The 27248-nt window shown below is 32.6% G+C and overlaps 2 protein-coding genes and 1 long non-coding RNA gene across 4 annotated transcripts; 1 reads left to right on the top strand and 2 right to left on the bottom strand.

Moving 5' to 3' along the window:
• Positions 1 to 1398: 1398 nt before the first annotated feature.
• LOC139519236 (trypsin-like) lies at positions 1399 to 16439 on the bottom strand. The gene is made up of 7 exons (XM_071311177.1): positions 16365 to 16439; positions 14246 to 14425; positions 6497 to 6692; positions 5805 to 5901; positions 4733 to 4913; positions 3205 to 3338; positions 1399 to 1824 (listed from the first exon to the last, which is right to left on the bottom strand). The coding sequence occupies exons 1-7, from the start codon at positions 16414 to 16416 to the stop codon at positions 1555 to 1557; spliced, it is 1110 nt and encodes a 369-aa protein (XP_071167278.1). The 5' UTR covers positions 16417 to 16439; the 3' UTR covers positions 1399 to 1554.
• Positions 4834 to 22704, top strand: LOC139519237 (neuropilin-1a-like). 2 transcript variants are annotated; one of them, XM_071311179.1, is made up of 6 exons: positions 4834 to 4946; positions 19000 to 19164; positions 19960 to 20225; positions 20812 to 20884; positions 21224 to 21250; positions 22030 to 22704. In XM_071311179.1, exons 2-6 carry the CDS (start codon positions 19008 to 19010, stop codon positions 22389 to 22391), a joined length of 885 nt encoding a protein of 294 aa, XP_071167280.1. In that variant the 5' UTR covers positions 4834 to 4946; positions 19000 to 19007; the 3' UTR covers positions 22392 to 22704. The 2 variants fall into 2 exon arrangements, with proteins under 2 accessions (XP_071167280.1, XP_071167279.1); XM_071311178.1 differs by lacking the exon at positions 4834 to 4946 and adding an exon at positions 18550 to 18767.
• Positions 22705 to 23948: 1244 nt separating this feature from the next.
• LOC139519238 (uncharacterized) lies at positions 23949 to 25481 on the bottom strand. Its single transcript, XR_011663542.1, has 2 exons — positions 25333 to 25481; positions 23949 to 24798 (listed from the first exon to the last, which is right to left on the bottom strand). It is a non-coding gene; the product is annotated as an uncharacterized lncRNA (long non-coding RNA).
• Between the last annotated feature and the right edge of the window lie 1767 nt (positions 25482 to 27248).

Below are 27248 nucleotides of genomic sequence, written 5' to 3'. Positions count from 1 at the left end.
AATAGGTGTAATTGGTTATCAAAGGTAACAGGTTTATAATTTGATACGACAGACGCGCGTTTCGTCTACATAAGACTCACCAATGATGCTCAGATCAACCTAGTTAGAAAGCCAAACAAGTATAAATATAAATGATAGTGTTATATTCTTAATCACTATAAAACAAAAACATATGTCAACCAAAAAAAAAATATATATAGACAAAGCACATACAAAGAAGTTGAAAGACAAGAATGCAAAAACATGACTACAGAAAAACAACACATAAGTACCGAGCAACGCCAAAAATGTATAACCAAAAAAACGGAAGTAACAACAAAATGTAATAATTACAATTACAATGTGAGAGTGCATTATAAATTTGATGAATATGTATTACATCTGTTCATTAGAAGCCTCCACGTTAATCTAAGAAATGCGCATCGGGTGCAGTAAAATTGGTGTTGACATGCATATCAATTATAAGGGTTTTTTTTATATAAATTTCCTGTTTACAAAACTTTGAATTTTTCGAAAACTAAGGATTTTCTTATCCCAGGAAAAGTTTACCTTAGTCGTATTTGGCACAACCTTTTGGAATTTTGGGTCCTCAATTTTGGGTCCTCAAGGCTTTTCAACTTTTGACTTGTTTGGCTTTATAACTTAGTCTAGTTTGATCTGATAGTCACTGATGAGTCTAAAGTAGACAAAACGCGCGTCTAGCGTATTTTAAAAATCATAATCCCGGTACCCTTGATAAAATTTTAGTACTTATAATGATATAACCAATGTACAGTAACTATCAGTGTGTCGATACCTCTGCTGGAGGACTTCAATTCCCAGGGGTATCAACAACCTAATAGGCAGTTCTCAGTACCGGCATGAAAGTTGTTTAATTTGAGTTTGTTATATAATTTCAAAATCATTTTAAAGTAAGTAATGCATCTTCTTGTGCACAGCTCTGATTCTTTTAATGAATTTGGTTTTACTTTTGGTCATTTATGGTTTTATTAACCTTTACACGTTTGTAATGGATTTTATACTTTTAATGATGTTGGCCTCAAGCATTCTGAAAATACATCAACTGACAAAATACGTATCTGATATTGATTTTTTTGTTACTGTAAGTGTTAATAATTTAGTGGTTTTGTTTGATTCAAACAAGAAATATGGTTCTTTTCAACTAAACAAAAAGAGCAAAATAAAGATGAATCAATTGGCATACTGATAGGAGAGATTTACTTGGTTATTCACACTGAGTTTTACTCAAATGAACTGAAATCTGAAGTTTGATGGCGTCAGATAAGTTATTCCAGTCTTAAAAGTAATTGGGAAAATAACCAAAAAAAAAAGACATATAAACTTTAATCATATCCTTTGCTTTTCTATTATATTTTTTAGAAAGTTCACACCAAAAAACATGATAGTTTACTTATTCATTTCAAGGATACAGTCAACGGCATTCGGAAATGTTTTGCCAACATTAATATACTTTATTAAGCTTTGTGTAAAATTATTGCCGTCATTGTCATATTTTTTTTTAATTGATTGATGTGTTAGATTTCTATAATAATGTCATTTATTTGCTTGAAATTTTTCAACAGCTTTTTTTAAGAAGTTTATAAGAATATCTAAAATTTTGCGAATGAAACTTCCAATAATTTCACCAAGGTTTTGTTCTACATGATCATGTGTTTCTATGACATTTTCAATCCAGGATAAGTATGAAGTCACTTTAGTGTAAACGTCAGGAAACGTTCGACATGATCTATCTCCCCAAGATGTCACTCCATACAGAACAAATTGGCCATTAATATTGCATACAAGTGGTCCTCCGGAATCTCCCTAGATATAATACAAATTAAATATTAATGTTTTAATGTTTATGTGTCAGTAAGCAATGAGAAAATTATGAGCTGTTCTAGAGAAAACCGGTGTAAACTAAATGAAATAATGGCTTTTGTGTTCCGTATTTGGACGTTTTGTATACTGAGTGAATATATAGATGCCATGTAGAATATTCATTGCATTTGTTGTTATTTTTTTTTTTATATATTGATAATCAAGAAATTAAATGATGGCACTAATATATATTGAAAATTACACTTCATAAATCAGGTGCGTCTTAAGCGCTATTCGGTATTTTGAGTTAAGTTTCTTAAAATTTCTTAATCATCATCGGTATATTTTAAGCCTGTTCTGAATCACGAACTACTGAAGTGATTACTTTTATTTGGGATTAACAGTCTAGCAGCAGTTTGAAGCATTTCGTTTTTATAAAACGGAAAGACAAAGATGCCCAACTACCTGAATATGTGAAGAGCTGTATGAAAAAAGGTTCCTAAAATTTACAGCAAACTACAGCTCAGGTACATTTTGCTTCAAGAAGGTTGATTTAACCTGAGTAATGACTGCTTAGCTGACGATACCCTTGTGGACAGAAAATCGAATACGAGGGGGGTTGATAATACTGACAATCAAATGCGAAATTTTGAAGATATAAAATATTGCTACTGTAATAATAATAGATTACCATGGTAAGAAAATATTCAACCAATACTTGATAACTTGGTGAACGTTTATCCAAAACGTTTGAGCAAAACGACAAACATTACCAGGTAATCTAATCATAATATCACAATATCATGTTATCAACAAGACTATGATCTGATATATGAAACATCACCAGCAATATGCTGTATTCATTGTTAAATTTAAATATTTCATATGCATTTCAAGGGGTTCGTGATGTAATTCATACATCGGACCGTACTAATTACCGGAATTTTGTATACACAGGGTACTTCATATCTGCGAAATCACCAATGTATCTGCTTAATTTTAGAATTATTCCAAATTATCAGTCAGAATGTGTTCTTCAAGTATCACAAATCCTTAGCCATTCATTTGATACCTTTATAACTAAAATATTATATTCTATATAGTTTTGTATTTACACCTATGCGTACGAACTATTTGGTTTTACACATTTACAGTATCTTTTTTATCGGGTCCGATTTGGTGATGTAACATCTGACAAAGTCTATTTATAGTGTATTATCATAGAATTTCGCTCAAGCCGTTGCTAGAAGCCATCTTAAAATCGCCTTTCCTTTGCCTTTTTATCTGTACTGCTTTTGTGTCATGGGTGGGTATCCCATAGCCTTGGTTTTTCTGTTAAGAAGGATACACATTGTGGGGAAAACAATGCATCAAAAATACTACCTGGCATGATCCGGTGTTGCCATTTCCTGCACATATGTGACTATCTAGTATATCTCCTTCCCAGGATTGATTACAGTTGGCGATAGATACAATAGACACATCTAAATGTTGAAGATGGCGTCTATCAGCACCACCTACAATAATATATGAATTCGGAGTTAACTCATATTCAGTTTAATGATCTGTATTCAGTAAGTGAGCCTGGCTAACAATAAACGTTTGGTACTGATTTCACACGTTTCTCGAAATAACTTCTTGACGAAAGAGTTCTACATATTTTCATAATTTCATGTTCACTGCTTGTTTACAAAATTTTGATTTTTTTGAAATACTAAGGCTTTTCTACCTCAGGCATAGATTACCTTAGCTGTATTTGGCAGCACTTTTAGGAATTTTGGATCTCAATGCTCTTCAACTTCGTACTTTATTTGGCTTTTTTACCTTTTTTGGATTCGAGCGTCACTGATGAGTCTTTTGTAGACGAAACGCGCGTCTGGCGTATATATAAAATTTAGTCCTGGTATCTATGATGAGTTTATTTACTCATATTCTGACATTTTACCTAACATTTCTATTTGTTTTGTTCACACATTGTTGTAGATATAATGTTAAGCGAATGTCATACAAGTTAGAGGTTTACGCTAGCTACAAAACCAGGTTTAAGCAACAATTTGCAACATAAGGAAATGCTTTAACCAAGTCAGGAATATGACAGTTGTTATCCATTTGTTTGATGTGTTTCAGCTTTTGATCTTGCCATTTGAAAGGGACATTCCGATTTGATTATCCTTGGAGTTAGTTTTTGTTTTTGTAACAAATAATATAAAACGTTCAGGCTTCAAAAAAGGAAATGTCGAAACAGACGCCAAACTTCACACGAGAAAATTGCAAATTAAATTTAAAAACATCTACATAATTCGTAATCTGAGATTTTCGGCAAATATAACATACATTACTGTTAATGCCAGCACTCTAGCTCAGGATGCATGGTAACATCGGAGAAAAACTAACGAATAGATCAAATGAACTCAACGCCATCGTTAAAACTATAAGAACAATTGTGTGTCTTTGACATTACATATTCTAATATATAATAATATAGATATTTGTCTTAAGTAAACTTAAATACTGCGAGGAAGCATGGAAACAACTTGTGCTTTCAAGATAAAATAACTGACTGAATGCATCATTCATAATCGGAGCCAAACAATTCGTAAATTGATCTCCTTAATTGGTGAATACATAATATATACTCGTGTTTATTGTTTAATATGGTATTGTGACCTCTAAATCTCTGTTTGTAATGTTACATGGTACTACATTTATGTATCTTATAACGATATAATCAAGACACCCTTTTCACAAATAAGTGGTCCGTTGACCATCCATGCCGTCAGTAATAGAATATTTTACATAATAATTATGATTGGTGTTCAAAGTGACGACGTTTGTTCCAAATCAACGGACATATCATACACATATGTTATGACATACAAAACACTAGAATTTCGTACGTGATATGGATTACCTTTTGTGGATCCCCATCCGCTGATGTAACAATCAAAATGGCTGTAATCATCATTAGTGAGATTACTGAGCGGGAGACAGGCAGTCCTAATGTAATGATCAGAAATGTCGACAGGATTCACGAGTCGTATCAAGGCAATATCGTAAGGAATACCAGGAACATTTTCAATGTAGTCTGGATGCTTTGGTGTTACAGATAAAAATAAATCCAAATGGTAAGTATTTATGTTTGTTTCACTTATGTATAAAAACTTATACTCCAATTATGAAAGTTCTAGAGTAAACCGATGTTAAAATTATTGTACCCTATGTTTGTGTCATTATGAATCAACATTTGCAAGTGGGAACAAATATTTGGAATATATCAAATGATTTCTTAAAATTAAATCGACTAGTTGAATGATAATTACTAAATAATATTCATGTCAGACCGTTCTTCCAACAGCGTTTATTGTATATAGTATTACATGATGATTTTTTTAATTAATATTCGTATGTAGTCCTTTTGATATATAAATCCCATTAAGTTACCCGGGGTAAGAAATATAGCTACCTAGTCCACAACCATTTTACCGGAAGATCCCTGTTACATTTTCGTATATTCAATGTGTGTCTACTTTATTTACATTAATGCAATATATTTGTGAGAAAACTCTCTGCATGTCAAAAGAACATCCATAGCAATACGTGACCGTGCTGCATCTGCAGCATTTCCGCATTATATCCCTTGATTTCAAGTGGCAGTCAGATTTGTTTGTCCCCTCTCTAAGTTTCTTTTTGTATACATGTCGAATAGTTAACACGTTTGTGCCTTGTATATGAAAGTTTTACTAAACGTAAAGCAACTAACGTCTACCAATTTCAAGTTCAAAATAACCTAAATAAAATTACAATGTGTATGTTTTTTTCTCAACAAGGTTATATTATGAGCCCAATTAATGGAAATAAAACATCTTCTGTTTTTACTGCACGTTTGGATATGTTTAATCAAGCCAGTATCGAAAGCAAAACAGCAATAGAGGTTAAATTTAAATCTATGTGTTTGTTCGATGTATGTTAAATCAAGTACTTACAATGATCCAGGTGTCTATCTGTACTAGCTCTTCGTTACCAGTCACAACGACTTGATGGTGTTCCCCAAGTGTTATATTCACTTCAGCTTTGCCTTTGCTGCGGTAAGAGTAAAGACTAATGTATTTCAGTTATATGTGCCTGTCCTTAGCCAGGAGCATATAGTCAAAGGGGTCTAATTAATTGCTTTTCATTTAATGTAATTAGCATAAATAATGGTGTGGCTTCTCCTGTTGCATTGTTGCAAATTTTGTAACCTTTGGTCTTTAATAGCTCAGTATAAGGAATATGTTATACTCATTGGTGAAGGTCACAAATTGACTCAGGGTTGTTAATAGGCTTGGTCTGTGACCGGTGGTTGTGTCCTTGGCAATTATTTATAATATTTATAATGAATGGTGTTTAGAAAAAGTTTCACATATTAAGAAGTTATAACATGCCCTGGTTGCATGATTATCCCGTTCTACTAAGGTATAGTAAAATTGAGTAAGAGTTGAGAGGGGATATTTGTAAACTAAGGTTGGTTTGGTATAATATAGAGCATGTTGAATAAAGGGAATCAAATTAAAAAAGCAAAAGAAATATATTGAAAATAATTTAAAATATATATAGCACAGGAAATAATGAAAACTAGAGTTTGTGGTAGCAATTAAATAGTGAGGACTTTTATAATTACGATAAACGGGAAATATACCGTTCCAAGCAATGGGCAGCGGTAACGATCCATTGATTAGATATAAGGGTCCCACCACAAAAATGTCCATCTTCATCATCTAGACTGACCATCCAAGGCCATTCTCCCTCTTCTGCAAACTGACCTCCTACTATTCTAGATGTTTGAAGGAAATCTTTATTTGCTATTCTTGTGACTTTTCCACAAATGTTGTTTTCTAAAATTAATATAGTGCATTCTTTGGTAGTAAACTGTCACACTTCTTGATATCTCTTTGACAAGTTAATAATAAACTCATCATAGATACCAGGACTAATTTTTTTATATACGCCACACGCGCGTTTCGTCTACAAAAGACTCATCAGTGACGCTAACTTATTTGGGGAATATCTATACACTAGTAACCCGAATTTAACTTGATCGGACAAAAACGTGTTAACGCTATTTAAATGAGATTGATCGTTATTTGATAAAGATTGACAAAAATTGAAAATTATATTTAAATCATTTAAATCAAAACAACTTAGCTTTCAAATAGTTTGATATCTGTTTACAAAGGCTTCATGCGGTACTTATTTGTGTGTTTATGTTCGACTTTTTTTTCTAAAAGTAAAAGAAGTTGAAAAAATCATTTCCAGATTTTTAGTCAGATTTAGTTCATTTTCAAATATATAACAAAGACAATTTTGTTTTAAATGTTCCACAGTTTTTAGTGCATTATTCACGAAAAAAATTCAGTTTGTGTTTATTTAGAGCTAAAATTATAATTTTGACAGAGAAAGAGATTGCTTCGTATGAACGCCTTGAAAACATGTCTTTACCCCATGATGTGTCAACAGTGTATATAAAGTGCGAATCCAGCTAGTTCATTTTAACTGTGACAGTCATATGCGGGTATGTCTATTGTAGAATAAAGGATCATGGGTAAACTGTATTTGTTTACGTTTTAAAAATACCACGCTTATACCCAAACGCGACCCAGTAATCTACTCTTTTCTTACTCATATTAAGCCCATTATAAATATATTAAAACAAGGGTGTTTTTTATCCCTTTTTATCCCGTCTCGTTTCGGTTTGAGCCACAGATAGATAAGATGTGACCGGTATTACAATTTAACACAGTTTTAAAAGTTCAGTGGGCTGCTACTTCATTTAGAATTTTGAGCATGCCTTTCTGTTTATCATATTCAACGTCAATATTATCTTCGTCAATTTTATTATTCAACAATATCTTGTTTTTCATTAGAAGCTTTTCCAAATATCAATATACAGCAAGAGAATGCATTATGTTGCTTCCCGGAAATATAAGACACATCGATTTAAATTATGAACACAATAAATAATTTCTGTGTAGTTTTCCGTGTCTACATTTGATTTACGAGTACAATCTAGTAAACAGAAAAAAAGAAAAACGGTAAATATACAGGAATACATAAAGTTTCGTAAATAGTTGCAAAGGACCACACGTTACTTACGATAGATACATCGAGGTCGTTTTGCTTGAGTGATTTACCTGTAAATAGCCCGGGTCTCATCCATGTTTAAAACGAATTAATGCATGTTTGAAATAGTTTAACAGGGGCGGTGCATTACGTTTGCTCGCATTACCATTACATTTGCGCGCAAAAATCATTACGTTTGCGCGCAGCTTTTGCTTACATTTGCGCGCATTTTTTTGACAGGTAAACTCAGGTATACAGGTCATAATACTTTATTATTTATTAATTTGTTCAATTATTTACAAGTATCAGTAACCCTTCCGTTAGTCTAAGTCTCCTAAGGTACCTATTTTGAAAGAATTCAATCAATAATATTTTAGGGAAAATACAGGTCATAATACTTATTTATTTATCAATTTGTTCAATTATTTACAATTATCAGTACCCCTTCAGTTAGTCTAAGTCTCTTCTTAGGCAGGGAAAAAGGAGATAAAGACGCATATTTTTTTTCGATTTTCATATACAATTCAACAAGTCAAAGGTGTAGACAAAAGTTTAAGAAACCTGTGACATAGCCCATTTATCATTTAAACTTAAGATATATATAACGGGGTTTTAAATTAATTTTAGAATTCAATATGAACAATATATAATTTGAATAAACAAACTATTTTCAAAACTAATAATTGATAAAATACCAATAAAGTATAGTCATTTTTAATTTAATCATTGTGTTAATATATATGAATTATTATTTTTACCTGAGATTACCTGTAAAATGAATGCGCGCAAATGTAATCAAAAGCTGCGCGCAAACGTAAAATATGTTAATCCCCAAATGCGCGCAAACGTAGTGCGCCCAACAGGGGCGTGGCCTATTAGTTTGACGCAACTAACCACTAACTTGATTTCAATTGATCGACTGCAGAGAAATCTATTTGACTGGCGTTAAAATAAATTGATATGAATTGAAATGAATTAAATATAATTTTTAATTTTTGTCAATCTTTATCAAATAACGATCAATCTCATTTAAATAGCGTTAACACGTTTTTGTCCGATCAAGTTAAATTCGGGTTACTAGTGGCTATACATTAAATCCCATTGTCTACAAGTACTACGTATATTATATATCAAGGTTAGTTATGTGATTTTTCTTTAAAAAAATATAGATATTGATAAGTATTTAATTTTTTGCAATTTTTCCTCTTAGCAACAAATCAAGCTGATGACAATATTAGTAAAACTGTAATCCCAAGGCAAATTCCTAAAGAGGAAGTCCATTAAATCTGACATAATCAAACAAACACAAGCATACAAAGAAACGGACTATTTGATAACTGCCATATTCCTGAATTGGTACAGGACATTTTAAAATGATATTGTGGGTTGAATATGATTTTGAAAAAAACGCAAAATGACAACACTACGATACAGGAATACAGAAAAAAAACTCACACTCAGCAACGATTATAAGCACATAAATAAATGTTAAAGCCACAATGACATAAGAAAATGGCCGTGCTATTTTAATACATACCGTAAAAATACACTTTTTCGATAAAATAAAAATAAAGTAAATGTAAGTACAAACTTAAGGTAAAAATAATAGAAACAAGGGTACACAAATAAAACAACCAGAAAAATCATTAGTGTCCAAATTGAACATAAACAACCAGAAAAATCATTAGTGTCCAAATTGCACCTCAGGACCTACCTGCACCAGATATGACAAAAGTTAAAAAAAGTCAACATCCGATGACGGGATGCATAAATACAGAGTCCCGTCAAAAGTCATGCTACCAATAGAAACGTAATGGCACGGAGACAAATAACGGAGAAACTAAAGTTAAAACAAAAAGATACACAACTTCAGGTCCTAGAATCCTGAACTCAAGACTAGTAATTTGAATTATTTGTGAAATAAACACTGAATATGTATCTCTGAAATCTTGATACTTTCCGATCAACTTTTTGAGAAAACGGACGAGACCTCCTTTGACAAAACTCTGGCAAAACAGTTCTTTGCACAGACACCGATGACGTTTTGCAAATTCTAAGTGGCAGTTCGAATAATAAATGAGTTGAGAAATATATACATTATTCGCGGTTGAAGCTGATACATGTTTATTATTGCTAAGGTAAGGACATTTTAATATTTCAAGCTTGAAATCATCTCACGTGTCATATATTCTGTTATTGAGATGATCGCTGTTGTCAAATTTGAGGTAAATGTCAACAAATGATACGGAGGAAGAGTATCTGTTTTCGTTGATTTCCTTAACTTCGTGTTCAAGAGGAATGGGACCCAATTAGATAAATCATAAAAATATGGATTGAGAATGAAAAGAAAGTATTAATATATAGATATATAGACAGATGTGGTGTGAGTGCCAATGAGACAACTCTCCATCCAAATAACAATTTATATAATAAGTTAACCATTATAGGTCAATGTACGGCCTTCAACACGGAGCTTTGGCTCACACCGAACAAAAAGCTATAAAGGGCTCCAAAATTGCTAGCGTAAAACCATTCAAACGGGAAAACCAACGTCTAATCTATATAAAAAACGAGAAACGATAAACACGTATGAATTACATAAACAATGGATAACTACTGTACATTAGATTCCTGACTTAGGACAACATTTGCAGCGGGATAAAACGTTTTAATGGTACCAAACCTTCTCCCTTTTTCCTGAAACAATAACATAACATCACAACATAGAAAACAACACGATAAAATATCAATTGGAAGGCTTAACTCAATCAAAAAACGTAAATTAACACACTATGAACGAATAAATTTTATCTGCGATACCCGAATGCACAGTAAATAATATATGAGGGACAAACATTCAAGGCCAAAAAGCAAACAAACAAGTCCAAACAAAGCCATGACTGACACCACCGCTAAATATTTAACCCTTCGAAAATAATCACTTTTGAAAAAATCTGTTTTAATAATATCTACAGGTAAATGAAAAATAACTTTGTCGTTTTAGGTATACTACTTATGTGTATAAAGTTCTTCCAATAATTAAGAATACCAAGAAAGTTCTGTCATATAAATACATAATTTAACACTAGATACAAATTTGGGTGAATATCAACAATAAAACTATACAATTAGAGCTAGCTAAAACTTCCCTGTACAGGATTTAAGGAGAATAATCTTGAATTCATACAAATGTAGTACGAAGAAGTGAAAATTAGTAGATATTCCAAATAATCAATGTTGGTATATAGACAAGATCCATATTAATGAAACATTACAAAAAAAACACATTATTAACGGTATCGACAGGTCGAATTAACAAGAAAATACGATTTGAGAGTACTCGCAGTTACAGTTAAAAGCCAAAAACAATTAATAGAATAATAAAAAATCATGCATCAGAGACTAAAGCCCCAGTCCCACTAGACCACGATCGCACCACGCTCACCGCGATCTAAAATAAATTTAGATCGTGGTGAGGTCGCGGTATGAGCGGCATGAAAATGTAAATTTTCGTTGCTTTCACGATGCTACTACGCTTCTACAAAGATCCTGCTACGATTATACCACGTTCTCACCGCGCTTATTCTGCGACCTCAGTACGCTTATCAAGATCTTTCTACGCTCTTCACGTTCTCACTACGACCATACCACGAGTTATCCGATTGCAACACGATCTTACTGCGATTATAACACGTTCTTACCACGATTATACTACGTTCATAGCGCGATCTTACTACGTTCTCAGCAATAACGTCAACATCGTGTTCCATATCAATACAGTTCAGTTCCTTCTATTTCTGATTAAATCGTAGATTTCCCGGAAACAATACAGTCATACCACCAAAATCTACCAGAACACGTGGGCATGGTGTTAGGAGTTGATGTAGAGGCAGAGGGACCAAAGTAACGAATCCTGATCAAGCAGAGATGTCGGACCGACCAATCCAACCTAAATTACAACATATTGCTGGTCCATAAAGCTCAATGACGATATTTTAGTGAACGATAGCAGAGATGGCATAGATGTATCAATATATATAGGAAGATGTGGTATGAGTGCCAATGAGACAACTCTCCATCCAAGTAACAATTTATAAAAGTAAACCATTATAGGCCAAGGTACAACCTTCAACACGGAGCCTTGGCTCACATCAATCAGCACGTTATAAAGGACCCAAAATATTACTAGTGTTAAATCATTTAAACGGGAAAACCAACGGTCTAATCTATATAAAAACGAGAAGCATGGTTGAGCCGTTAGAGCAAATGGATAATTACATTCAAACAAACAAAATCTAGGGAGCCTTTTTATATATTTTATGTGAAAATTACAATGAGAATGATGGTCGTAGTGTGAACGTAGTCAGGTCGTTAGAAGAGCGTGATGAGGACGGCAAGGGCGTGCTAGAATCGTACTATGGTCGTGAACAGCGTGGTATAGTCGTAGTGCAAGCGTAGTTGGGTCGCAGTGAGAACGTGATGGTCGTAGTGAAGTCGTGATAACGTCGCTGTGCGATCGTAGCGCAGTCTCTCCGAATAGAATCACGCTTTCGCTACGCTCTCGCTACGATTGTACAGCGACCTTTGCGATCTTACTACGATCTTAGTGCGCTCTCACTACGCTTCTACTACGACCTGATTTCGCCACGACCGCACCACGATTGTTTTGAACATGTTCAAAGTTGGCCACGCTCTTCACGATCTTGAAGACCTCACCACGACCGTGATACGACCTTACTGCGATCTACACGATCGCACTACGATCATCAAAATTGGCATTTTTTCACAGATCGTAGTACTAGTGCGATCGTGGCCTAGTGGGACTGGGTTATAAAATCAACTAAAACACATCCCAGGGATCTAGTATTTTAACGTCATGAACAGTCAGAGAAGACATGACTTATGCAATGCCAAAACAAATGTATCGACAGGTAGAATAATAGTGAGGAGCGACTTCTTTAGAGATAAAAAAAAAATTAACGTGTGTGTATACCTGTATATACCTGTATGAAAAATGAATAGTAGAGCGTTTTTGGTATTCTTGTTTTTCACAAGTGTCTGGAAGAACTCCTACTCGTAGGACAATAAGAAAATGTCGGCTAGGAGATGTGCACCAATTCAACATTTAAAGTCATTGAGAAACTTTTAATATATATACTGATCACTTGTTCATGGTTAATGTCACTACGTGAATATAGTTATCAAAGGTACCAGGATTATAATTTAGTACGCAAGACGTGCGTTTCGTCTGCATAAGACTCATCAGTGACGCTCATATCAAAATATTTATAAAGCCAAACAAGTACAAAGTTGAAGAGCATTGAGGATCCAAAATTCCAAAAAGTTGTGCAAAAATACGGCTAAGGTAATAATCTATGCCTGAATAGAGTTCCACAATTTTATTACTTAGTTTTTAAAGTTAATTATAAATACTTATATATGATATCTAATAAAATAAAATAACCGATTATACTGAATTTGGCTCTGCATGTACAGGGGAGATAACTTATAACTTCTCATTAAATCTGGCAGAATCTGTCAGGATAACTGTTCTAGGACATGTATGTAGAACTGTCATCCTGACACCTTTTAGACAGTTCTAGCTAGAACAGTTCTAACCCAGAACTGATTTGGTCAGTTCTACCTTGAACTGATTAAGACAGTTCTACGACTAGAACTAAGTTGGTCAGTTCTTCGGCTAGAATTGATTTAGTCAGTTCTATCCATAGTTTTACGAACTATTTGTCTTAAATATAGATCAGTCAAAAGAATATAATATATTTATTTGCGTGTGGCTTTATCAACGATAATAATAACACTGAATGGTGACCAGTGAGTCACCCTAACTGCAGTGACGTTATTTAAAACTGTTCTATGCAATCCTGACAGGTTTGGTCAATTCTACGGCTAGAACAGATTTAGACAGTCCTGCTGGAATTTCTACGAATAGAACTGATTTAGTCAGTTCTGCTGACAGTTCTATGACTAGAACTAATTTGGACAGTTCTAACTAGAATAGTTTTAGACAGTTCTACTCAGAACAGTTCTATGTAGATCTGTTCTAGGACAGTTTAGAACAGTTATATGACAGAGTATTCTGATAGTTTCAATGACAGGTTAGAAGTGATCTTCAATGTAGCATGGAGTTTAGTTTTGCACATGCACTTCTGCTGTCAGCGCCAAACAATTTTTTTTACATGTAGATACGAGATATCAAAATATATCAAACCTTACTTAGAGATCAGATTTTCTTTTGGTCAATATGATTATTAGTTAATGTATCTGTAAAGCATTTCATAAGTATTACCGCTAAATTTGGTATTTTTACCTGGCGATGGTGGTTCCGGATGTGTCGTAGACGGAGATGGTTTACAACATGTCTGACTGCTACGACAGAGAGCCCATGTATCTGTAAATCCTTTACATAATGATGTATCATTCACACAAATACCTCCCCTAGGTGTGCAGGTATCAATATCTGGTAATGGAGGGCCTGGAAAACTCTTACCTGAGATATAAATCATGCTGACTATCAGTAGATGGTCAAACAACTATTATATTTACATTTTACCAGAAACAAAATGATGTGGTAGTTAGCAACTATAGGTCACCATTCGACCTTACACAATGATTGAACAAACACAAATCAAATATTGTTCTCTATTAAAGGCATACCAAAATGTAAAGCAATTTAAATAAGAAAACCTACGGTCTTATTTATGATGAATCCATAAAGCTAAAGCAAATATGACAGACAGGGACCAACATCTTCTACTGAATAAAACGCCCCTGACTTGAACGAGGTCTATAACATGCAATGGTGATAAACTCCCCCCTTACATAAAACAGTGCTGTAACAGCACCTGATATAAAAACTGTTAATTCAGTTGAAAAGGTTTAACTTATAAAATCCTTATGAAGCACAAAATTCAACTAATTAAAAGACGACATAACAAAAGACGCAGAACAGTACTAAGAGCTTGCGAGCCACGGTATACTTACTTCATTTCACAGTCGGTTTTAATACGTAATTTCGCACCTTTTCATAAAGCTTGAGATAGAATGAAATTCAAAACAGTGTGGCTGTGGCCATTGATTGACACATTAAATTTATCCATTGACTGGGACAATTTACATGAACGTTTGTCTGTAACGACCACTGTTCACGACGTACCTACGATAGACATTTAAACTGTGGGGTCACCAAAGGTTTCTTAACGCCTTTAATTATAAAATAATTAAAAAAATTAATCACGAATAACCTTTATGTTTTGATTTATATAATTGATATAAATAAAAACATTGTTTTATTTCTGATTAGTTTTTCGAATGACTTTATTAAGGTGTTGAGAACCTTTGGTGACCCCATAGTTTAAGTGTCTTTAAAAAGTACATAGTAAGCAGTGGTCGTTACATACAAACGTTCACCTAAATTGTCCCAGTCAATGGATGAATTTAATGTGTCAATCAATGGCCACAGCCACACTGTTTTGAATTTCATTATAATTTGAGCTTCAGTTGTTAGTGTTTTTCTTCTTTGCCACTCAGCCTATATTACCAATGCATTTGATATATCTCGATCGTTTTAGTATAAATAATGGTGTCTTTGATGGTCCCTTTTATCGCCTCTGTAAGGCTTTTTGAGGTGATCATCATCATGATGTTTTGTTTGTATTTCAGGGTTTTGTTTTAGGAAAGTGATTGTTTTTATTTATTTATGACAATTTGTATGCGTTGATCATTGGAAATAATGTAGTATCGAAGTTATCATTTTCATTTTTTGTTGTCACCATATACCTGTATCTATTGTTATACCAAATTTTTAATGTAAATATTTATTTAGTTTTTTGGGGTTTTTTTTTTGTGTGTAAAATAAGCATAGAAAAATTATATATTAGGATTGTAACTCTTTCAGACAAAGCTGACAATGATCATTTTCTTATTATTCAACGTGTATGTGTACGACTAATATAACTTTGGAACGCATTTTAAAATCATAGTTTATGTTTTTGAAGAAATGTCAGTCTTTCATTAGAAAGTAAGTTATTGAAAAATGAATTTTGTGGTTGTCTTCAAAACAAACTGAGAAACTTCAGGAATGCAGTTGTTGTTGTTTTTTGGATGCGTGGCACACTTGGTATTAATTTTCAAAATACATAATTCATTATTGAAATGGATGTAAATTTTAAAGATAATGTGAAACTATTATTTCTCAACCAAAATAAATAAACATGATATTTTAATCATGATGCATGTTAAAATTACTGTTCGTCCAATTTTTTTTTATTAAATCGGACACGTGACTCATTAATTTATAAAAGACCTTAATGTTTCCGTATAAGCTTACAAACATTCTTTGGAAAAGATAAAAGAAAAAAAAGAAGAGTACAGTTAAATTAAATCTTTAAAGAATAGTTTAAAATTAAGTGAATATAAGTATGACTGACCGTCTGTTATAAGATGAAGGATAACCAAACATACAATCAGACTACAATGCATGTTCCTTCTTTGTTCAATTCTATATCTCATTCTAACATACTGTAATTCTTTTATGATATGTAAATAGGTGCGAGTATACATATAGTAATAAACAGTAATTGTTTTGTATTTGTCATAAATGTATGAGTATTTGTATGGTAGATAAGTATTGCATGTCATGTTTGCTTTGTTTTCGATTATTTTGATTTAGTGTCTGGTTAGTGTAATTGTGAAATATTCAAATTTTTTTCATGTGTGAACATGGGCTGCTTTTTATATTATATTTTTCATGTCTATTTTTTCTGCTCTACTTCATTTTCTTTTGTCATGGTTTCAAGAAAAATTAAATACATGTTTTTGTGTTTTTGCTTGAAAATTATTGTTTATAAATAATCAAATAATTTAAGATTTTGAACAAGAAGGCCATCATACATGCCTGATTTAACTTGAATAAAATTGACAATGGAAATGGGGAAAGTGGCAAAGAAACAACAACACGACCAAAGAGCAGATAACAGTCGAAGGCCACCAATGAGTCTTCAATGCAGCGAAAATATCCCGCATCCGGATTAAACGGTCTTCTTCTATTTCCGAATGGGAAGTTGATTTTATATTTTGATGGTAAAGGAGTAATATAAAGAAGACAAATATGAAAGATATATATATATATATATTGGAATGGTTTTTTTGTATAGGACTGTCTGTTCGTCATTCGGCCTGTAATATTTTAACTGTATTCATTTGGACGTTGACGGATTTGACTTTGAACTCTGATTCCCCGTTTTATAATTTACTAGAAGATTTAACGTTCTATCTCACAATGTAACAGTCCATAGGGTGACAAACTATGCATATTACATTACATAAACTACCACTAAGCCTACAAACCTTTTCTTATACTTACATCAAGTAGTTGTGTAAAGCAATATATATATAGATATTTTTAATTGAGTATCAGCATGATATCACGAGGCCATTCAGGCCATTCATGGTTTGGTATTGAGTGTAGGTATGGTCCATGCTATATACAAGTTTTCTTTAAACTTAGTCTGATGATTGAAAACTGAACATTATTATAATTGTGGGCGCGAAAATGTTTCTTATGCGTTAATATTGAAGCACTTACCCTTCCGAAGCATCTGAGACCACCCCCGGTTTTTGGTGGGGTTCGTGTTGTTTATTCTTCACTTTTCTTTGCTGTGTCTTGTGTACTGTTATTTGTCTGTTTGTTGTTTTAATTTTTAGCCATGGCGTTGTCAGTTTATTTTCAATCTATGAGTTTGACTGTCCCTTGGGTATCTTTCTTATATTCAAGAAAAAAGATGTGGTATGATTGTCAAAGAGACAACTTTTCACAAGATTACACAGAAATAAACACATATAGGTCACCATAAGGCCTTCAACTATGAGCAAAGCCCATATAGTCAGCTACAAAAGGCCCCGTTATGACAAATGTAAAACAATTCAAACCAGAAAACAAACGGCATAATTTATGTACAAAATAATGAATCAAAAACAAATATGCAATACAGCAACTACAGGCTGCTGACTTAGAACAGGCACATACATACTGTAGCAGGTGTAAACATGTTAGCGAGCAACCAACTAACCTAAGACAGTTGTGTAACAGTACAACATAAGAACAAACTGCAAAACCCAGTAGCAAAATGCTTTAGTTAACTTATCAGATGGATACAAAAAGAAATTTATCTTACAAATACAGTGAATGTGCCTGGGTACTTGTACATCCCTCTTGATAAGTACATAAATCTTTGCATTTTCTTTATTTTATCTTTTATATTCATTGGATGGAGAGTTGTCTCATTGGCACTCACACCACATCTTCCTATATCTATGCGCTACCTTCTTTAACTAATTTGCTCATTTTGGGCATTTGCAATTTGGAAAGGGATATAAAGCATGTTTCTGTGCATCTCTATATTTTTAATAAATTACACTCACTATTTGAATCATGCGGTGCAGTTGTAAATGTGACGACAAGGTTTTCACATGTTATTTTTATCTAGTAAATGAACGAATGTATTAGATGCGCAATAGTTTCATTAAACTTTTAGTAACAACATTTCCTTTAAAGTACAAATAAGAAATTGATTTCACCATTTAATAAATTACCGCAGACGACTTCGAATCGACCTTACATGAATAGAACACCCGGATGTGGATATGTCGTACCTAACGTTTCCTATTTATGTTAAAGATAAATTTCTTTATAAAATCTAAAGGCTTTATTTGTAAGAACCTGATAACAGAAGTACTGTTTAAACCATGAATATATCTATTCGTAAACATTATGGAATATACTTTACATGGAACGATTTTTTGTTTTTGTTTCATTTTGGCCTGCATGCGAGGTAAATATGGATACAGAAATTCATTTTTTTTTGTACAAAAACTTTTTTTATAAAGTTAAATTTTAATTTTTTACCGATCTAGACCACATACCGTAAATGTAGAAAAGGGTTAACTTTTCAGCTTTAGATGGTTATTGTTAGCTGTTTGCTATCGTTCATTGTTGGATTTTACCAATGTCATCAATAACTAAGTAGAGACTGACAAATAGATGTTTATTTCTTTATTTAACAGTAAAACTTATGCTTGGTGAAATCAGTTGCGACTTTAATGAGGGTAGTATGTGTTCTGGTTGGACCTTCGAACAAAACTCCACAATATATGCTGCTAACTGGACCATCTGGAAAGGTGCAACTTTGACAGCGAACACTGGACCACAGAGGGACCATTTTAAGAAAGGTTGTGTAATAAAATGAGTTTTTACCATTTCTGAATAAAGTTCACTTCACATGAGCCCCTATGATAACAGAACACGGAAAATTGAAGTATGACCAAATTAAGATAAAATTAAATTCAAAATGGCGATTTCAAAAAAAATATCCGAATCCTTATAACAATTATTTAGATTATTACATATTAAACGTATACATATGAAGTAAAAAGACCATTTTACACAATGTGTTTGTCAAAATAAATATGAGACACGGCCTTACCCTGATAGATATTTTACCCACATTATCATCATTGAAAAAAAAATATCTTTAGTTAGCAAAATACATTTTTGGATAAAGCCTTGGCTCACAACTAAATATTAATGATGATATCTCAAACTGAGACTACTTTTAAAGCTTTTTCAGTTAAGCTTTAAATGCAAGAAGTTAACAACCAACATGAATATATTTAAAAACATTGAAAGTTTAAAAATATAAATGTTACATACAATTTTCTCAGCTAATGAATAATTTGAAAGTTTTAACTGTTTTATGTAACATTTTCATTTGAAAGTCTTTATTTGTGACCCTCAAAACGAATGCTGGTGCGTTGCCCAAATTCACTCGTCTTCTTTCACATTTGCCATTTTTTTTAGTTCGAAACTCGTTTTCTCTCTAAAAAAATATACCACAATACACACATAAAGAACAGCTGACGTTTAGTTTATGGCACGTTACAACTATATAGGTCTAAGACCTAGGTCAATGAAAGTATCACGACTTCGTCCTAAGTTACTCATCATATGTGTTATCTATTTTGTAGATGGCTTCTACATCTTTATGGAAACTACAAGTAAGAAACATCGAGACATTGCCATGTTTTATTCTCCTATCATAGAACAAATACAAACAGATCAGGTTGTCAATGTCACATTTTGGTACTACATGCATGGAATATTTATCCAGAGTCTCAAAGTATATGTCTTTCCTGGTAATGGAGACCAACAGCTTGTTAAGGCTATTAATAATGAACAAGGAAAGCAATGGAAACAAGCTGTGGCATATTTGGAACATATGGGGCCTTTCAAAGTAAGTAAAATATTCTAGGTCTTTTGTGACAGTATTTGTGTTGAAGCATAAGGTTATATAAGTTTAATTTTCGACTTCATACATGAATTGAATTTGACTTTTAAAACGTTCATGGCATCTAGATGTATTTGTATCGTTAACCCATCTACGTATACACAGCATTTTTTTTCATTCATTAATATGAACGGTAATTTCTGTTTAAAGATTATTCCTATATTAATGTGAGCCACACATCAACCCAAATCCAGCATTCCATATGCTGATCGTTCATCTAGAGGCAACAAAAGAACCTTCAATAATACAAAAAACTGGAATTGGAATATATCGCAGTACAAACAAAATAGGCATAGGCTAGATAGCTTACTTGACAACACAGTCGCGAATAAAAGAATGTTTTTATTTAATGATAGAAATATGGAAATATATGTTTAAAAACTGTTGATTGTTCTTTAATATCATCCAAAAGGTTTTTAATAGCTTTCATATAATATGAATTAGCACGATGAAATGCAATTGTCATAGTACAAAAGTTGTATGTTCAATCACGTAACTGTTAAAGTAAACTCTTTATCGATGCATTTTAAAGATAGGATTCCAAGCAATGGTAGGAAGTGCTGTATCGGACATAGCGGTTGATGATATCACAATAACAGGAGCAGGTAATTCCCTAGTATGTCAAAAACGTTCTTAGATCGTGAAAGGCTTGACTAGTAAAAAAAATTAATGTAATCATTTGACTTTATAAAAACGGTTTAACTAAAGAAAATGATGATCATAAAAACTTCCTGTATTGAGTTTCAAATGAAGTTATCTTTTCGGTAGTATGGATACTGAGTTGGTTTGAAATATTAAAAGTGGAGAGAAGGTGTTATGTTGAAAAGATTGGAGTTCAGAGAAACAATTATACTTTTAAGAAAGCAGGTATTACTTTCATTCCATCTCTCAAATATTAAATTAAGACAAATTCAATGTTTAGTTTGTTTTTTCTTGTTTTGCAGAAATATACCCTCGTTCCACTACTATTGGTAAGTTTTTCTATATCATTATTCGACTCCCCTTGGTATATTCTTATTATAGAATTCAATTGGTATATTCTTAGAAATATATATTACTCATGCACCTTTGTTGTTAATTTCTTATTGTACAAATATATATTTTTTTAGTTTAGAAATTTATAAATTTGCCTTGCATTCAGTATGTCATTATTGTAGAAACAGAATATTATGATAATGAAATCAACACGTAAATAATTTCATGCGTCCAAAGCGCTTTTCTGGATTTACCTTCATCAGAAACGCTCAAAGCCGAACATCTGAAAGCTGAGGATGTAAAATTACTTAAAGAGGTTTATCATTCGTTTACCCCTCTTTGTAATTTTTTTTTCGGATTCTAGATTTACCCCCTTTTTATTTCCGCTCCTTCCTTTTGTAAAATGAAAATAAAGAGATATATACTTTACAATGAGACAGCTATCCGCCCGTGGCCACAGGCTTGGGAAGTAAGCATTTATAGATCCCCATATTGTAGCATTGAACATTACACCCTTATCATATAGTTAGCTGTAATGTCCCTTTGTGACAAAATATCAAACTATTCAAACGAGAAAATTGACGACATAATTTATGCTTTTAAACGAACAACACATTTGGCAAACGGCGGTCACAGAATCGCAACCCTGTGGGTTAAAAGAAGTTATGTTTATACCTATCGAGAGCAAGAGCAAAGTGAAAGAACTTTTAATTTTGCTGCATGATTATACAACTATTTCATAATTAATTATCAATGTAATTTTAAATCTTTCCAGAAACATCAACCAGTTTGAAGAAAGAAAAGAGATTAAATGAAAACGAGACTGAAGATTTTTTCCCTTTACCATATATAATCATATGTGTCATAGGAGGTGTTTTGTGGGTCGTTATTCTCTTTCTTTTATGTTGCTGTGTACACCACGCAAGTCGACTTCAGAATTCCAAAAGGACTGTGGGGTGCAACACTTCACAACACATTTATAGTGATGACCAAGTGGGAGGTAAACAGAATACTTTACTAGGGGCCAATGACGTAACCAAATTAGATCAAGTAGAACTGACATTAGATCCTCTACAATTAGAGAGTACATGTAACCACTACGAATTCATCTTAGACAAGTGTGACACTAAACTCTGATTTGTAAACTTTCACATATTCATATGCATTACAGATTACAATTTCTGCAATAGTTTATGTATATATTTATGTAAAATAAGGGTTTCACTGACTTATGAACTCTAGACGATTTCACGAGATTCTTTACATTTAGATTATTCTTTTTTATCTTCAATTTAACTCGCAGGTTATCAGCAGATGAAGTGTATATATTTTATTTTGAGTATATTTTAATTTTGTCAAATTATTATGTTGATACTAGCGTGAAAAAAGTAAACCATCTGAGAATATCAAATATACTGCAACATACATAAACAGTTCCTACAAACTATAATTCTGTTCTAGAATTCAATTAGTACAGTATTGCCATTTCTTAAGAGAATAAGAAAAACACCAGTAGGCGATGTTTAAATACATTTATCAGTAGTTTCAAACGAACAAAACGCAATTATAGGACCAGACCAGTCGGTACACTGTTCACGTGCACTCGTATGTTGCTTTACTTCATAAGTATGTTGACCTCTAGATGTTGCACGAATTGTTGATCTATACGATGTGACTGTGTCTACACTAACTAGCAAAACCTAAGTCGTGGTTTACCATCTTCTTCGTCTGGTCTGCTTAGTATCAAACAAAATATGATTCCGAATATGGCAGTTTTAATTTGCCGAGTGGGAATTCACGTTGCAATACGACGTAATTCGGTAAGATTTTGTTGTTACTGTTGTTTAAGTGTGGGTACCTTCAAATTTACTGTTCTCCGAGATACCAACTATTTTTCGACGTGAAGCAAACAAAGATTTCCATGAAATCAGAAGACTTGATTCATTCTTTTTCTCGAAATATGTTACACTAATACTGTACGCATATGAATTACGCCAAACTCTAAATGAAATATCCTTTTCGTCCATCACAATAGGTGCAAACCAGTGTATTGTTTGATGTACAGAATTTTCATGTAACACTTACATCGGAATATTTTTCGTCAGATGTACTAAACATTAAACATTTTTTAAACGATCCATACACATGTATACTAATTTAATCTTAGACACATGATTTTTATTGGTTATTTATTGGCTTTCAGTAACTGCAAGTACTCTCAGATTTGTGATTTGTGTCTTTTGTGTTTTTGTTAGCGTTTTCATGTGCTTTGTAATCAATCTGATGAGTTAAGCCCTTTTCAACAAGTTTTTATCGTTGTTCTTATGATGTACAGTTACACCACTGTCAGAAGTTAAGGATAAAGTGCCAAAAAATAGGCTATGTTTGTGTTTGTTTTTGTTCATTAATATAAAAGCACTTATTTTTTTTCGTTTGATCTGTTTACACAATGTAACTCTGATTATGTCATTTTGAGGTATTATACAGCTTACTATGCAACATGGGATTTGCTCATTTTTGAAGACCATACGGTGACATATAGTTGTTTAAGATTTCTTTGTCATCTTACTCTAGTTACTCTAGTGGCCAATTCTATCATTGGCAATCATGCGAAATCATATTTTTATAATGACCAATCAGAGAAGTATTGGATCGTCTCGAATATGCTTTTCTACACAGAAATAGAAAAAAATATAAAAATCTGAACATTTGTATAATGATACTAAAAACAGAAAAACAAGCATTAAATTTTACGAACATATTACTAAAGCTAGAACGGGTAACCTTCTATACAGTGGAATACAATGTATAATCTGGTCCAATTAACTGTTAACGCCTGTCTTGTCAATTTCGCCAGAAAGTGCAACATCGCAATCAATTTCGTCAGATAGTGCTTTATTGTTTATACCCTTCTTCGTCAAGCTGTATATTTGATATACAGCTAAGACAAGACTGATAAGGTCCCAAATAAATAGAAGGAATGTAACAGCATCGTTTACACCTTTATGTATCCATACGATAAGGATCACACAAATAACAAAGATGTCTGCTAGAATGACTATAAACTTATAAATTATTACAAGACAAAAACGGAATCTCTTGGCATTTGTTCCCTCTTCAAGACACAAAACGAAGCACGCTTTGCAACAGTTACAACAGTTTCTACAACTGTATGAAGTTTGCACCATGAGAAATACAAACATTGTCATCATCAAAATTTTGAAAATCCATTGAATTGGTGCAGGGTCTATATCAACGGTCAAATCGCTTGCCACATCGGATAAGTTTCCTTTGGCTCCACAGGTGTCAGCAATATATAGCGTAATACCAGTTGTGTTTTTCGCCTCGCATTCTCTGGAATACACCGCCGTCATTGCAGCAACACTACCTGCTATCCCGAACCAAAATCTTATCAAAAAGATCGTATTTATGCTGCAGCATTTATTTAAAACTTTCTTAAATAGGAAGGACGTTAAATCTTGAGCAGCATCTTCAAGCGTTTCCAACGTGAACGTAGAGCGACAGCAAGCTACTACTTTTTCAGCTAAAATATAATAGTGATAATAAGATTTCAATAATATTTTTTGGTTTTTTTTCAGTAACTTTAATGTATGCTACTAAAATTCATTCAAATAAAACTATATACTTTATTCAAATAAAACTATAAAATTTTCCGGACTATTATTTCTGTTATAGCTACAACACATACGGTATTGAGAGAAATGAAGCGTCTCGTTCCAAAAGATTAATTAATAGAAATATCAAACGTAAAATTAAGCAAACAGAAATTAAAGTATTCATAACGAAAAAAAGATAACTATATCTTGAAAGTAACTTCTTCTCTTTTCCTTTCGTTCTTCATTATATCATTCATTGTTTTATAAAATAATTTATCAAAATTTGAATTACCAAATGAGTCATTACTGAAATAAATCATTATTAGTGATATAATTTATGAGCACGGTATTCAATTTTACTAATGTAAACGTTTAGCTGAAATTGTTTTAAAAAAAAAATGTCACTTAAATATTAAAACAATGATCATAATTTGTTGATTATGATTTGCAAAACTTCTTACCGTCCATGATACATGATATGATATGATTCCTATAAAAATGCAAACGAGCCGAACGCAGACGATCGGTCTAGTGATCAGCTCAAAGCACCACTGAGTGTTTATATTGATACATATTTAAGTTCCAGGAATAAGGATGCCTTTTAACAATCCGTTTTTGGCAATCAGGAAAAAACTGTGTTTAGTATTTCGATGTATAGTAACTTTTTTATTTTTGATTTTCTCAGAAAAAGACTTTATATGTTCCGACATTTATGTTTTCCCTATTGCGACAGGATGAGGATTCTTGAAATTTGATACAATCACAATCAGTTAAGTACTGATATATGTTGCACAAACCTAGTTAATTAGATTTAATATCGTGCCAATCTTTAAAAAGTATTGAAGAACAATAAAATGGCAAATATTGAGCATTATATTCAATTTCAAATTCAAATCTTTATTGCCATTAAAACTACATATTTACAGTAATTCAATTCAATTCAATACTTTATTTACGTCTCACCTTATGTATAAAATACATTTATAAAAGATACATTTTGTATACATAAGCCAATCTGTACAGATTTATGAGAGACGATAATCACTTAAAAGAATATGTATATGTACATAATAAATATTAAACCTGAATGGTAAAATTATACAACAAAAGTATTTAGTTATTATTTACAATATAAAACTTCTCGGCGTCGTTTAAGAATAAAATTACAGGTTTTGGCACATAATCTTATAATATCTTGATTCGAAAATAAAAATACCATTTTCTGACAATCTGTAAAACTATTAAAATGTTCATCAATTTTAAGAGACTCAGTAAAAAGAACTTGTCTAAGATCATTATAAACAGGACAATGTAAAATAACATGATATTCATCTTCGACAGTATTAAAACAATTAAAACAATATCTCTCTTCCAGCGGCAAATTTTCATACCTCCCAGTTTCCAGTCTAATAGGAGCCACCCCACATCTAAATTTTGCAAAGGTGCTTCTTTCACAAAAAGGCATTAACAGTTTGCAGTAGTTTTCTACAACATACTCCTGCTTAAAAATATTATAGGTTCTCAATTTATTACGCCCATTTCCCCGTCTGGAAGAGGATGAACTAACAATACTTTTCCATTCTTCAATATAAATATCAAACATTCTTGACATGACTGTATCAATAAACATATTTTTATTAATATTAGTGTTTGTACATGTATTACAAAAGTCAACCAATTCAAGTTCCGTGAAATGTTTTTTAACAATGAAATTCCAATTTTTCACAATTCTATGTTTCAGACTGACCTCATCTGCCCATATGAATATTTTCCTATTAATACGATCTGGCTCCATATTTACTAATCTGTGCCAGTGTCTTGCAATTACTTTCCATTGAGTATGGTAAATTGGAATCCACCCCATGTCTCCCATAATAGCTGGATTAGGTGTATATTTACCAACACCAAGGAAGAACCTACACGCTCTCATTTGAATCGCATTAATAAATGAGAAATTCTTGCAGCCCCAAATCGCGGCACCATATTCAACAATAGGACTCACAAGTGCATCAAATAGTTTTTTATAGACGCCATATGACATGCCACCAATAGCTTTACACTTAGCTATAATTAGACCTAGAGCTCTGTTTGCTGACCTAGCAACTGCTTTTGCAGTAATACTAAAGTCTAGAAACTCATTTAAAACAAGCCTAAGGCCTAGATAAGCATATTCGCTGCTAGTAGCAATATTCATATCCCCACATTTAAAGACGTGACTTGATCGTTCAAATGAGGTCGCTCTGAAATGGACAACATTACTCTTACATGAATTAATAGTCATTTTATTGTCAGTACACCAATGATATAACTCATCTAAGAGGTTTTGTAACTCATTCTCAGTATATGCTAACAGTACGATATCATCAGCATACAATAA

The sequence above is a fragment of the Mytilus edulis genome, chromosome 4 (assembly GCF_963676685.1).
Source record: "Mytilus edulis chromosome 4, xbMytEdul2.2, whole genome shotgun sequence".
NCBI classification, from domain to species: Eukaryota; Metazoa; Mollusca; class Bivalvia; order Mytilida; family Mytilidae; genus Mytilus; species Mytilus edulis.
Note: the sequence above shows the minus strand (reverse complement) of the source record. Positions and strands in the feature narration are given on the sequence as shown.

Coding starts and splice junctions, on each gene's coding strand:
- LOC139519236 (XM_071311177.1), bottom strand. CDS start 16,416: ATGCATTGTAGTCTGATTGTATGTTTGGTTATCCTTCATCTTATAACA. Junction 14,426..16,364: donor CCTTCATCTTATAACAGACG/GTCAGTCATACT, acceptor TTTATATCTCAG/GTAAGAGTTTTCCAGGCCCT. Junction 5,902..6,496: donor GCTGCCCATTGCTTGGAACG/GTATATTTCCCG, acceptor CTCTTACCGCAG/CAAAGGCAAAGCTGAAGTGA.
- LOC139519237 (XM_071311178.1), top strand. CDS start 18,707: ATGGAATATACTTTACATGGAACGATTTTTTGTTTTTGTTTCATTTTG. Junction 20,226..20,811: donor AACATATGGGGCCTTTCAAA/GTAAGTAAAATA, acceptor TGCATTTTAAAG/ATAGGATTCCAAGCAATGGT. Junction 21,251..22,029: donor CCCTCGTTCCACTACTATTG/GTAAGTTTTTCT, acceptor AAATCTTTCCAG/AAACATCAACCAGTTTGAAG.